This window comes from Scatophagus argus, chromosome 20 (assembly GCF_020382885.2).
Source record: "Scatophagus argus isolate fScaArg1 chromosome 20, fScaArg1.pri, whole genome shotgun sequence".
NCBI classification, from domain to species: Eukaryota; Metazoa; Chordata; class Actinopteri; family Scatophagidae; genus Scatophagus; species Scatophagus argus.
In genome coordinates, this window is record NC_058512.1 from 17,462,058 (window position 1) to 17,477,306 (window position 15,249).

Sequence of the window (15,249 nt, forward strand, 5' to 3'; positions counted from 1 at the left end):
TGTTCTGCTGATGGACCATTGTCACTCACTGCATTGTCACACTCAACAGCTGTAATTTTATGTTTATTCTTTAGAGCAACAATTAAAAATCTTTCAAACATTTGTTAAAAACCGTCTAGTAAAAGATTCACTTAACTTCTCTGAACCCAGCAATACCACTGTTCTCCCAAAGCTTCATGGATGATTGATTGCAGGAAATACATGTAGCTAAAATCTGAGTTTGAAGTAGTTTGACAATGGGGGGAGAAATAGAATAGGGAAATGCATTATGTCAATGAGGATAAGAAGTATGTGTCTTTGTCTTACCAGGTCATCCACCAGGTCTTTGATGGCAGTGACTCCCAGCACCACAACCAGAGGGATCAGTGTGGTGTACCAGGGCAGAGTGGAAATGGTTGGAATAATCTAACAAACAAACAAACAAATATTTGATGGTACTTAATGGTCCTTGTTTTTGGATCACTTTAAATCAGAAGACAGGTAATTATTTATTTGTTTATTGGTGTACCTGTAGAATGAGCAGAGCCAGGAAATAAAGGTTGGCAGCTCTCTTCAACTGCTCATACAGGTTCAGGGGGAGGAAGGTGAGGACGTTGTACTTGTATGTCTTGATGGCGTTTCCCTGCAGAGGAGAACAAATCAAAATTGTGCCTGTGCTGTTAAACTGTAGGAAATATGCATCTGAAAGGGCCATTCCACTGTTTTTACACTCAAACCTCAGTTTACCGATCATTAGAAGTACTTCTAAGCTTGAAAACAGTTGCATAATGTCACCTGTGGCTCTGGAGGAGCTTCTGAGAAAATAACCTGATCATGTCAAAGTGATGTCATCTGGGTTATCTCAACCTGAGCTCGAAGATCTCAAATGTGTAACAAAGTCTGCTTTACAAACAGGAGGACTGAAGGTTTGGATACATGGGTTCTCGCTGATATATAACTTGAATACTTTTAAAACAAATGCTTAGAAAGTGATAGAAATGACTCTCAGCACCCCAGGTACACTGCAGCCATGGTAATGTCTGAAATAACATGGCAGTCCAATGTGTGTCTGCCATTTTCCATTCCAGCTATTGTGGTGTCAGTACTGAGGCAGTGTTGTGTTTCAGCAGGGGATAGCCATCTGAACTCTGTTACAGACTGGCTTCCACTCAGTGGAGAGTCCTACACTGTCACAGTATCTTTGAGCATTTGTAACTATTGTATATGCACAAAGCGCAAAGGTTTTGCTCTAAAAAGACAAACTTTGGAAGAATATGTGCACTTGTACAATTGAGAAAAACTTCAATTGTGCTATCTGGAGGTCAATCAGCGCAACACTTAATCCCAAAGATGTTCAAGGAGGTTCAGATCAGGGCTCTGTGCTGCACAGTCAACTTCTTTTAAACCAAACTGGATTCTTTCTGTTACTGACATGACCTCATACATGGGGCACTCTCATGCTGAAACAGGAAAGGGTAACGCAAACTGCTGACACAAGTCGAATTCACACTATTGTATTTCTAAATACTATTTATGTCTGAACACACTATTGTACACAATTGACTAATATATCACTGGATGTATTATATGCATGGTAGCATTAATATTTTCCTTCACTGGAACTAAAGCAGACTAGCTGAAATCTAAAGAAACAAGCCCAGTCCATAGAAATGTAGACAGGGGTCAGGGTTAGAGTATTGTTTACTGACATTACTTTTCTACAACCAAAGAACTATTGAAAATAACTGGTTTCTAACTTCGAAGTCAGCGTCCTGGTCCACTGTGCAGGCAATTGCCCAATTTGTGGCTGTCAGTAATGAAAGAGCTGCTTTTCATTATAGATAACCATCTGACCTCTGACCAGATGTAGGCTGGATTCTGCAGGACAAATAAAGGTGATCATGATGATTAAACCTTCTCTCCACCACCACTGTAGGGCTCTGGTGTCCATAAGATTACTGTTTAAGTTGTTTCAAATGCGTTCCTGCTTCAGTCACACTGACTCTCACTGTGTCATGTGGTATTCACAGGCAGCTCGGCCCAGCTGAACGATCAGGTGTCAGCCTCCATAAAGACCGCCGACACAAAGCTTGACACACAGAAACATTGCGCGGTTCACTGGCTGTCACAACAGGAAGTCTCAACATTTGACCAATCAGCTAAGGTTTTAAATGATGAAGTAACAGAAATAAGAAGTACTTCAAAGTATATATTTTTTCCCCAAGTGTAGGACAGACTAACTGAGCAGAGCTGAGTGATAAATAAAAAAACGTATAGAAATCAAGAAAAGCCAAGTTCAACAGCCAGCTGTCATTAAATCATATGCTTTCACCTCATTCAAAACAGGCAGTGTACAAACGAGTACTGTAGTACTGCCAAAGCATAGATACCATTTTCAAACATGACCTTTAAGCAGCTCAGGGAGCCCTGATGGTTTCAGAAATGACTCAGCAAAAACACAGACACAAGCAGAAACAAGTAGTCACAAGGAAAATTCTCAGATAAACATAACAGGCTTTCTCTTTGGTGTTAGCTGCTCTTTGCTGCTAATGTTAGCACATTTTAGATATTGACATGTAACTTTATGATTTAATGCAACTGCATTACCCACAATGACAGAGTAACATAGACAAAAACTACCAGGAAGTGTTGGCTGTGATGGATTCTCTCTCTACAGTAGGTTTTAATTCTCTGCAGGTTGATTGGTATAGAAATAAACCAATGACAAATGACTGTTGGACAACCCAAAAAGTAATCTGCAGAGTGAATAGCTTATTTAAAACACGCAAAACATCCTGCTCTTTGTCCGGGGTGTGTCAGCCATGCTCAGCTTTATAAATTTATTTCTACCAGGACAAACAAAGAGGCACCTTCAGTCAAGTATATTAAAAAGTAAAAGGCCTAGCAGTTTTATGTAAACAGCTGCACTTACAGAGTATCGGCTCTTCTTTATACACAGGAAAACTTTTTTCTGAAACTCTGGCAGATGGTGATAAGGTCGGTCATTGGCTTTCACCTTCCATCCCATCTCTGGAAAGAAAACATTATTAAAAATGGTTTCCTTAACATAAATACAGTATGTAAACCATAGAATATATAAGGATTTGTAATATAATGAGATCTTAATGGTGCTAAGCTAGCAGTTTCCACCTGTTTCCAGAACATATTCTGCGCCCATCTCTCTACAAATAGAATTTCTCATTTCTCAAAATATTTCATATAGAACTTAAAGAAATGATTAGTACATCTTTAATGACTCACCAATGGGTCTAGCTTCCACAGGGGGATGTGGGGCTCCCGGTGGCTCTTCTGGTTCCCCTTCTGGTTCCCCATCAGTGCTTGCATCTAATTCATCATCTGTCTCATCGTCACTATATGGCATGACCTCATCATCAGGCTCCAGGGAACCCTGGGAGTCTACGCGCCTCCGATTCATCTTAACACCTCAGGTATCTCTGAAGTAAGAAGAGTTTCAGTTGTTACTATAATTAATGGAACAGGTAGCAATTCATATTTTTACAGCACACATTTTATTTTACATTATATAGCAGCAATGAGAGAATGGAGGGGATGCAACCAATAACAATAAACAGCTATTTGACTTTCTGAGGTCAATAATCTGACAATCAGCCAGCCTGGTTCTAGGGATGGCAAAGGCATTCTGTCGGTTTTTCCACATTCTATGGGCCAAGTGAGGACACAAAGGCGAGGCCAGAGGGATAAACAATAAACGCTAAACACTACTGCACATACTCAGTAGGGCACCAGGAAATTAACCTACAAGCTACAAAAACTATGCAAATATGTATGCTCCTGGCGAGCAATTCTCATCTTGAATAAGTGTCAACTTTGGGTCTAGTGTCAATGTATATTTATCTATTCATTATATTTGCACTGCTTTTTGTACTTCTGGTTAGATGCTAAACTGCATTTCGCTGCCCTGTACCTGTACATGTGTAATGACAATAAAGTTGAATCTAATCTAATCTAGTTTAATACAGTATATCACCATGAACAAACACACATATACTGCAGTTCATCAATCCCACATACTTCCTCCTGTTCCCAGAGATACTCACAGGGGCAACAGACCAATTTCTGCCTGTTTAATGTTTGATAATGTTTGATAACACCTACAGTTTCCTACCCACCTACAGTTTTCTGTTTAAGCAAATTAGTCTACAGGATAAAATTCTGTAGGATACAAAAAGAACACATCGACACAGATACATTTTGTTCAGTCTCTCTTTTTCTCCAATGATGAAGAAAACTGCAGCAGTGCAGAATTCAAAGTTTCATTTAGCAATATGTTTTTCAACTGACCCAAGACTAATGAACACAGATAAGGCAGCTGAGAAGAGAAGAGATATTTCTACTGGCTATTCACATTATTTTGCTCACTTTCTGGAAAAACAGGAGAGGGAGGAAAAAGGAGATCAAGGTCTTTAAAATACTGTCTATTTTGCAAATAAAAATGACTGTTAGGGCAGTCAAAAATGATCATCCTACAGTCTGACAATGTAATTTGCTGTCTCAATAGAAATCCCTGAAACATTTGCATAACAGCTCACGGTTAGCAGGTACCACATTTGAGTTGGCACTTCCCATCAGCTTAATGTTTAATGATGTGGAAGAGTCCATTAGCACGGCTGATAGACTTCATTAGTCCGGTTTTTAAAAAAACAAACACACCCAAAAAGTGTTTGCTGGTTAGACAGAGACTATGACAGGACTCAAACTTGTGAGTTAAAAGCAAAGAAGTCATAGTTTACAGTGCAGACATTTAATTCTATGTTTTGAATCTACTGTATATTGGTTGAAAGGATTTAAACTTATCATCTGTCAGTTTTCAGAGTAAAATGCCATTACCTTTATACAGGAGCATGACAAGCAGATATTTACAGACTCTTCACATACATCAGGTACTTTAATACCATGTTTATATTACTATCAATGGCTGGAAAAAATGAAACACTTCTCTTTATAAAGCAATACTGTTCAACAGCAGGACAAAGAACATCCTCCAAAATGATGTTGAATCAACAGCTGAAACAGCTCCAGCATGAACTGAAGATCACAACCTTCATGAAGGCAGGATTCACTACTGGACATTACATTGCATTAGGACTAGAGGCATTTCAGAGTTCTTGAGTTTCTCTACTGCACATAATCATCCTTTAAAAATAAAGCATGATTATGTTGTTGATTATATGATTTTTATTTTTAATAAACTCCTTACATCTTTTAAAATTTAAAATTTTCCCTGAACTGTTTGGAGGTGTGTCACATTTCCATTTCTGCCAGATGTTGTGTTTAACGAGGCAACAGATTTGTTCGATTACTTGTGATTGACAGCATGTGCCAGACACCTCTGAGAATGCTTGGAACTTGCAATTATTATCACCTGCTGATCAGGGACATGATTTGGTTCCAGGAACTATGAAGGGCAGGGTTGTGTGGCAGTGTGGGCGGACAACAACTGGGAGAATAACTGGCAACAACGCTTTCAAAGAGGCTCTCCCACTTGATAATTTGACAGTCAAAGACACAAGTATATTGGCGTCAGCTCTCCCAAATACTGTAAAATAACTCCAGACAAGAGGGGTGACAAAACATTAACAAGAGGTCAGGAACCAGCCGTCTCTGCTCTAACTGAGCACTGCAGCCGGTGTCTCCAAGTTAAAATCAAATAAATGTGTGCAGAATAATTAATGAAACCACACCAGAGGACAGTCCTGCAACTGTGGCTCATGACATTTTAAAGCAATGTCCTCACTGAAGAAAATGCAGTTTGACTAAATGAGCTCTGGTGGGTCACAGAAGTCTGCGCATGAAAAAGGAGGAAAATAAAGAAGTATATATATGATGAGAGGAGGGCAACCTGAAGCGCAGAGGAAATAAAATGACAGCTCAGCCAAATATTTTAAATAATCAGTGCTACAATGTCAGGACAGGTTTTCGATTCACTGATGAGCCAAAAATGAAACAAATCACTCATCCCAGAGGAAGAATATAGCCAAACTTCAAGATTAGTGGTCAGTGGTCCAGACAAGTTTTGTGATTTCAGCATTCTGTCAGAGATGGACTATAAGGAAACACCTCAACATCAGACATCATCATCTGAAGATCAGTCTTACTTCAAAGTTTTTTTTTCATACTGTCATTAACATCCTGTCCAACAACATGCCATCACCTGAACTAAACCTGAACTAAAGCCCTGCGTCATACCTTTATCCAGCCACAAACTCTTTTAGAAATTTGTCATCACTGAAGGCATGCGTGCTATTACAAATAAAGATTTCCTTGATTGTGAAACATAAATAAGGAACTTTAAAAGCAATGACATGGCTCATAGTGCAGACATCTGAATAAGATTAAAAACTGTTGTACCTGTTTTATATAACATATGTTAAATGTTTGGTGTGTAGTGTAATGATGCTTATTGATGATTAAAATCTTCCCAACTGCAGCCCATTGAACAAGATTTTACTGTGAAACTGACAAAAAGTGTTAAGTCAAGTAACATTTAGCAACCAACTTTTTGCTCCACCTACAGCTTGGACAGTTTGGCTGTCAGATTAGTTTTAGACATACCTAAAGTGATTGCTTTTCTGTGGTAAATTCATATAATGGATTTGAGCACAAGGCAGCTTTACCTTTTACGCCTCTATTGCTCAAGTTCATTTGTATATAGGATCTGTTCATGTCCAGAGTTTTGTTCTGTGGTACTTGCATATATTAAAAGGTGGGATGAGCAATTCCAGAGAATGATAGTTGATTACTGATTCATTTCCAGGTCTCTAAATACTGACTACCTGGGGAGTGAGACTCAAAAGTCAACTACTACATCTTCTCCAGAATTGCTCACCCCACCTTTAAGAGAGACTAGTAAGTACATTAGCAGAAGCTAAAGGGGATCTATCAGATATAAGGTATTGGACTACTCCAACACCACCCCACCCTGCCCAGAGGACAGAGATCATTTGCAGGGGTGTGTCTAAAGGGGGGTAGGGTGCATGGCCAAGGGGGTAGGGTGCATGACCGGGGGGGACTGATTCGTGTGGGAACAATAAACAAGAGTGCTCTGCTGCTGGGGGGGTATCAAGATTCAGGTTTGCATGAAACATTCACACAGCAAGTTGACAAGTGGAGAACAAGATGGAGAAATGGAAGAGAAACAGAAAGCACGCCTTTCAGTCAAATCCAAAATATGAAGAGGAACGAGCAAAGTGTGTAAAAATATTAATACTTTAGTTTGTTAAATTCGACTAATTTTGTCTCAAGTTTGTTCTGATGTTGTTAACAGAGATGCAAAGACACTGAGCCTGGGAATCAGCCCACCAGCATGTCTAAAGCTCACTAATTAACTACCAAGCCTCAAAAAAGCCTCATTCAAAAAACACAAATTCATCCGTTTTCCCTCTGAGAGTTCAATACTCAATGCTCCACCCACCTCACAAAAAAACAAAAAAGACAATCAGAGGTTCGGTAGCAGCGGCAGGGCTGCAAGGATGGCACATCTCAGAAAACCAGTTTTGGTGTCTGGCCCAAGGCGTCACTATGGCAACAACAACAAAAAAAATGCCAGGTGGGAGGAGGGGAAGGGTTCCCGGAGTGGGACAGAGGAGAACATACCTGAGTGACGACAGTGAAACCTGAGAGGACTGAGGAGGTTCAGTTCTGAGGTGAGGAGGAAGCTTCAGACAAATGAAGTCAACTGCAACATCTTCAACAAAAGGCTTTGTCTCTCTACTTGTGGCCACTTAGATCTGTTCCTCTGTCCTCTATGTGTCCAGCTCTAATGCTCTGAATCCTGTTTAGAAAATCAGTCCATTGTCTCTAAATTATTGAAATAATATTTTTAGTTTGTGATCACACCTTCTGAATTTCACCTGTCTTGTGATCTGGCAGAAATCCTTCATGTGCCAACTTACTTGCCATACAATCATCTTTTTAGGTCAACAATTCATTAAAAATATGTATATAGAGAACTGCTCTCTAATATTTGTGTGATAACAATAATAACAATAATGTGAATAACACTCAAATCTACCAAATTTGGTTAAGATCAGATTATACTTGCATATGAAAAAAAAAAAAGAAAAAGAAGAAAAGAAGAAGATGAAGGAGAAGAATTAGAAAAAGGATTACAAGAAATAAAAATATGCTGGAATGTCAGAAAAGAAAACACACAGTACACGCACACAGTATAGTGCTGAACCAGTCCAGGACAAGAAGATTTTTTCTGCTAATGACAATCAAAGCAATGAAAAATCAAAAACACAACCAGTTTTACAAAAAAGCCAGATGTCAGTCGGACTCCTGCTGAACTTTGAACCAAATTTCATTTAAATCTGTGAGACAAATGGACTTCCTTAAGTAGTCAAGCAAAGATCAGCACATTTAAGGAAAGGGGCAGATATTTTATTATTTATTACTTTGCAGGAGAAGCTCCTGTTGTGACAGCTGTGGGGAATGTCAAGCATTTGTGCCCATTACTCGGCATCCCAGCCAGGTGAGAACAGATGTTATCAGATGCAGAGTCTCTTTTCTGCAGCACCTGAGGGCGATCTGCTTTACCTGTCTGTCTGTGACAAACACATAGAAAACAATCACTGCCTGTTCTCTGATGGACTCTACATGCAGATCAACACCAGCCACAAACAAATATTCCCTGCTTTTATCTATGTCTCCTCATCCTCCTACTACTGCTGCTGCTATTCTGTGGATTTTCTTTTGGAAAAGCTCACTTTTAGTGTAAAATCACCAGTGTAAGGCTGTGTGCAGTTTGATCAAGAAGGGAGGGTTTTTCATTCATGTAAATGAGACCACTGCTTTTGCACAACAGATATCCATGCTCTGGCAAAGAAAAAAAACAAAACTAAACAGGCTGTCCAGGTGAAAAGGTTTAACCTGGTTCACAAATAGCATTGCAATTTGGTCCCTGTAGTGTGTACACATATCTCCAACCTCTTTTAGCTCCATTTTGGGTCTCTACCATCTCCTAAGGGAAATCTCTGGCTCTTTAACTAGCTAAATGCTCTAATTGTCACCAGCAGGTAGTCACCAAATATGTCTGTATATGTCTGGATTTTAGAATTCAGGGGATGATTTTTTTTCATGGGTTCATCACTACCAGAAACCCCTTCACTATTGTCACATTTTTTTAAAAACACTGTCCTTTGATATACTGCTATTTTTGAAAAAAATCTCATTAGCTGTTAAGAACACCATATCAATAACTGTTTACATAACAGTTTCTGAGATGGATGAAGTAATTGTGAGAGATGACTTTCCAAGGTTGTACAATCCTGTCTCATATGCTGTGTAGTATTTCGGTGTCTGTTAAACCTTAAACTGACTCTGGATGTATTACTCAAACTGTACTCCTTGGATTATATTTCAGCTTCTCACCTGTACCTGAAAACACACACCAGCAACAACATAACCCCTTGAGTATTTTAAAGACAGGGTATTTTTTTTCAGTCTCAGTTTACCTTAAAAGCAGCACATTAGTCAACATCATCATTTATAGACATAACTGAGGATTGACATAGTTATGTAAATGTTGTCACTGCAGTAATTATAGATGGAATTATAGTGACATAAAATATTTCACATTTTGCGGGACAGTGGAAACCCCTCAAAGGCCCCTGGGGGTCCCCCAAGCCCACTTTGAAAATCGTTGTACTAGCTCAGAGTCATTCTGTCTTTATAAATATTGTTATGTTTTGTTTTGTGTAAAGACTAAACACTTTAACAATTATATTCTTTTCAAGATAAACACTAAAAAGTGTAGTTAAACTGCTACCGTTAAAGCTGCACAAGACATACCATTGGACAGCAGAAGTGCACAGCATCACCGGTCAGAGTCTGTGTCACTAATGAAGGTTAAATCTTTGAAGTCTGAAAATCACTGCATGGAAAATAAGAAGGCTGGATGTCTGCTTGATAAATAAAATAATTCCATTCAGCTAATCAATACACTATTGGTTTCAGAACTAGAAAATATAAACCACTGAGTCCACTGTTCTTAACAGAGATTCATGGAGATTTTACTCACAGCTGAAGTCCAGACATTGAGTTCATAAACAGTTCACAGAGACAGCAGCTGAAGCCACACTACCAGAGAGCCTGAGCAAGGCACTAATATTGCCAGAGTTCAACTCCTCTGTGGTTGATGGGGATTTTTCTTTGCTTTTATTTATGACTTCTCGTGTCTGTAGCCATGGCCATTATATGCCACCTCAGCAGAAATCAAGTTCTCTCCCAACAACAAACACCATCTCCTATGCATTCTAATTGTATTTGACTCCTAATTTTCCTATGTTGCTCTTATGTTTCGAGCAATGACTGAGGCCTCAGCCAGCTCAAGCCTCAGGTTAAAATATGACTTGAGAGTTACCACCAGTGATGCTATGGATCAATATCTAGAAAATTGGCTGTCTTGTGCTCTACTAAGAAAGAAAGAAAGACAGATTCATCCTTATTTGATAAAACCATACCAAAACCTGAATCTGGGGAGAAATTCCAGAGTCTGTCAGTTCATTTGAAAGATGAAAACCAGACCCTTTAAAGCACTTAATCAATTAACCCCATGTTCTATGTAGCTACATATACACATCATACTCAGCAGGGAAAACGGACACACTCCTGTCAACTGCAGACAACAAATTTCCACAATGAGACTGCATTATTTATAAAGATTAAATCTAAATTAATTGTTAGCCTATCGTAGCCTTTCTCCTTTATATGTATTGATCACTGAAGCTACCAAGGACATTTTAGGATAAACATAGGCCTTCACTTCAAATTGGCCAGTGACATGATAATCAGCCATTTAGCAAAGATTAGGTGTAATGTTTTTTGTTTCAGGCAATATTTACAGATGATTTCAAACAGCTGCCATTGTCCCCTCACCTCAACTAAACCTTAAATACATTTGCCTCTCAAGTCACAATTCAAATTCTCAGTCCTTGCTTTTAAAAAGGTCAGACATTTCCATAAGGAGACAAGCATTTCCCTAATCAAAGGAGTCAAACTACTTCTGCAAAAGAAGAGCTCCATTGCTTGTTTATGGAAAAACATTCATTCTGGTTGGACACATGCATCCAGCAGCTGTCAATGTGTTCAGACAACACTAGCTGCGACTGAGTGTGTGGGTGTGTTTCACAACCTTTAATGTTATTACTAATTAAAGTGATAATGCACCCACAGCCTCTTTTCTCTAGCAAAGATTTACCTCCATTAGACCATCAAGAGGCTGTTAAATATCTCATTTGCTTGCCATGGTCAGCTGATTAGACTGATGGTGACAAGTTTTCAGAGTAGAAGCAAATGTGGGACATCAACAGAAACTTCACCAACCACCCGGTTTCTTATATATGGGAGGGGGCGGGGTTTAGCTTCCAGAAGGGGGATGACAAAACACCAGAAGGGCAGTGTTAACAGTACTTTTACATATATAATCATAAAAGACCAGTGGACAATACAGCTGCCACTAACAATTATTTTCATGTATAATGAACCTCACATCATGGAGTGATTATTCACAATATATTTTCAGGAATGATCAACCTCATGTATTAAGCTCATGTACAGTATATGTCTATGAGTTGTTACCAGTTTAAGAAGGGCTGTTAAATTTAAATTGTCTTAAGTTCTGAAGAGGCTGCAGAAACATATTTTTCTACTTTCTTATCCTAAATTTCATAAGGATGAAGCTTTTATTGCAGAAGAAAAAAAAAAATCGGGATAATACAAAACTTATGTGAGCCAGTGCAAAGGTTTCATGAGAGAAAGCGATTTAAAATATTTATCTTCTCATTTAAAACATGTTCTCTTCTGAGCTTCCGTACATACATCCATCTAACAGATGTTACAGTAAGAACTGAAGGAAGAGGTTAAAAATGGTAAGCCAGCGTCTGAACACAATGCTGTCCTCCCATTCAAATAACAACGCACACAACACAGATGCTTCGAATTATTTTTTGATACGTTGGATTTTTTTCCTTAGTCATCATGGTAACTTATGTAAGAGAAAGACTCAAACAGTGTTAAGGAATATGAGATGTGTGTGTGGAGATTGAGAAATGGAGAGGAGGAGAAAAACAACAGTCACCAGTGTCATTGGCATATATCACTACTGCATTCCTTTCTACATAAACAGCTGCTAATGTATCAGGCCCACCAAGCTTAAAATAATGCATTCTAATACAAAAGCAAAGTAAGTCCTCCTTTCATGGGGGTTAAAATGTTTGGTGTTTGTTGTTTGTCTTTTAGGGGTGTTGGTATAGTCAGTTTGGAATTGCAGTAACAAAAAAGGTTTTCTTGATGTAAAAGGGGTGTACAAAATACAAGAAAATGACTTGAATAAGTTTGGAAACACTTATCATCTCAAGGAAATTCAATCGAATGCAACTGGACTTAGTTATTTGTCTTTGAAGACAAATAACTAAGTCCAGTTGCTTCATCAGTTCATGCTCGCTTGACTAGGATGAGAGGTGAAACGTCTTCAAAGACAAATAACTAAGTCCAGTTGCATTCGATTGAATTTCCTTGAGATAACCATGACCTGGATGAATGAGAATATTCACAGGCTGAAACTCTTATCAAACTAAATATTTGTAACCCCCAACAGTGACCAAAGTGACCATTCTACAGATGTGACAGGAATTCAAAAGCCATTTGAAGGGATGTGTTATTGGAACACCTGGAAATCCTCAAACAGCTTTTTTTAAATTAAATTTACTGTTAACTAAAGGGAATAGTCGAGCAGGATACTGGTGTTAAACTGCCACAAGCAAAAGCTCATATGTTACAAACTCGTACCCGCGGATTGTCTTTAGAGAGGAAAGGTGAGCTGAACAAGCAGTCGCCCAGGTGAGCGCTCATCTGCTCTCGGCGTATTTCAAACACTATTGAACCTTGAAAACTCAAATAAAAAACACACACACACACGCACAGGTACATTTATATGTTTAAGTGAACTTACTCCGTGTCCTTTGCAGATTGGCAGAATATGGTGAATCCTGGTTTCAGTCGATGTCCGGGCGTTTTGTCACCATGTTTTCCTCTTCTTCCTGCTTGTAGAGAGCTCCTGCGGCGGCTCCCCCGCCCTTGTTCCCCTGCTGCCTCACCTGCTCGGTCCCGCACAAACCTGCCGGACCGGTCCTACACGTCAAGCGCTCGAAACAACAAACAGCAGCTCGTTAAAAACAACCCATGGTATTAGAGGAGGCTGCGGAAGTGGGAAGCGCGTCGGTGTTCTGGTCACGTGTGGCACAGGTAAAGGTGTGTAATTGAATTCTTAATTAAACCAGGTGCTCCTTTAAAGGGTTAATGCTGCCTGCTCGTCAGTTGTTGAGGTCCAAAATGTGAATTTCTAAGTGAATATTTGGACCTTTTTAGTACTTTGTTTTTAATTGTAATGGGAAACTTTCAGAATAATTATTTAAAATATGAAAACAATTTAAGCACGTGAAGTAAGTGAATGTCAGCTCCTCCAAAATCCAGTAGATCCTGTTGTTATTATTATATATTATTATTGTCAAATGATGTCATGGTTAGAGTCATTAGTTTGTCAATTACAACATGACCATATATTGGTATTATTTTTTGTTTTTTACAAAAACACATATAATTTTGTGTTTATTTATTTTATCCAAAACCTTGAACCATGAATAAAAATAATTAAAGAAATTAAAATTAAAGGGACCCTACACTGAGTTTACACATAAAGTTCAGTTTATCTGTCATAGGAAGTACTTCTCTGCCTGTGATATATGAAGTCTTCTGTGGCTCAGGAGAGACCTCAAGTCATACCCTGATGTCTCTATTTCAAATTAAAGGTGTGGAGTTTACACAACATGAGCATTTACCAGACTGGGAGGGACTACTGAGAGATGTTATCAATTTGCATGATGGGAAACATAGGATGGGTGTCAAGCTTCAAAAGCACTAGGCTTTTGAAGCTTGACACCCATACTAGGCACTAAAAGTCAGGATTTTTGGGCCTCGTTTCAGTTTTGACCATTCTTTCTGTCATTTGTGAATCTCTCAACTGGAAGTGCAATGCTAAATCACTGGAGTAGGCCTTTAATTTTATTTTCTCATTTCTACAGTAACCAGAATTTAAAAAAAGGTGAAGGAAATGAAGAGAAAAAAATGAATATAAAGGAGCACAGCTCGACTGTTTTAATGAGATGTTCAATGTTTTGTCAAAAGTGGGGCAGATGGTGTGTAAATGGTGTGTTTTATCCTGGCTTCCTGGGTGTGGTGGCTCAGGTCCAGGGAAATGTGAAACCAAGATGATTGCAAAATCAATTTCAAAGAAAAGAATAATAGATATTCATGTTGCTCTTTGTGATTTTGAATTTAAAAGCAGAATCTTGGCTTGGCTTGACTTGGAGGCACTGGGAGGGAGTGGCAAAAGAAAAAGAAGGAAAAAGAAGAAAAAGCAAGTGTATTCAAGCTCTGGTTGAAAGGCGTGTAATGCACGTGGGCTGCCTGAACTCAAAGGTTTGTAGTTAACTCGTTCAAGTTAAACTGTGCCTCGCCTTGAAAGCAGAAAAGAGGAGGTGGCAGCAGCAGGGCGGAGACAAAGTCCGGTCAAGTCAGGCGGGTTCCAGCAGCCTTCAGTGTACACAGGAAGTCACAGATGCATTCACATCCTGTTAGAGCTGATTCTGATCTATTATAATGTTATACCAGTTTGTGCGCAGTCCCTAGCCTATACTGAAATACTATATGAGCAATCTGTGACATTAAAGTTCATGGTTAAACTATATTTTACACAAACGTATGTGAATCAGAATCATATCAGATGACTGCTGTATGTAATCTAGCTGAGCAGACCTTCTTAATTTACATAATCAATTCAAAAGCACTCAAAAGACTTGACAGATCAATAATGAAACTGTTGTCTTGCACAGATGTTAATCCTCACACCCCACTAACCACTAGTTTCTCTGTTTGCAAACCCTTCAGCATCGAACCAGTCCAATGTTAGTACAGGCCTGTGTGTACAACCATGATATATTGTATGTAGATTATAATATGAATGTATTTATTCTCTCTACGACTGCGGATTAAATGTCACCATGAGCCACCCAACATGTATTCTGTTCACAGAATAAAAATTCAAAATCATGAAAAAGCATGTAGGCTATAAAACATCACACTGTTGAGTCGACTTCTAAAGCAATCAAGATGCTCTTATATTACACGAAGTCAGAGAGATCTCCTTCAAAATGCTTCACAGATTCTGTC

At 38.8% G+C, this 15,249-nt stretch overlaps 1 protein-coding gene across 1 annotated transcript in view; it reads right to left on the minus strand.

Annotated features, from left to right (window-relative positions):
- Positions 1-13,269, minus strand: part of atp8b1 (ATPase phospholipid transporting 8B1) — a 29,337-nt gene extending 16,068 nt beyond the window's left edge. Inside the window, exons 1-5 of the mRNA XM_046374574.1 lie at positions 12,974-13,269; positions 3,241-3,434; positions 2,912-3,009; positions 509-622; positions 307-405 (exon numbers count right to left, since the gene is read on the minus strand). Of these exons, the coding sequence (XP_046230530.1) occupies positions 307-405; positions 509-622; positions 2,912-3,009; positions 3,241-3,415 (486 nt within the window). The 5' untranslated portion in view covers positions 3,416-3,434; positions 12,974-13,269. The remainder of the gene's footprint in view (positions 1-306; positions 406-508; positions 623-2,911; positions 3,010-3,240; positions 3,435-12,973) is intronic.
- Positions 13,270-15,249: the final 1,980 nt, after the last annotated feature.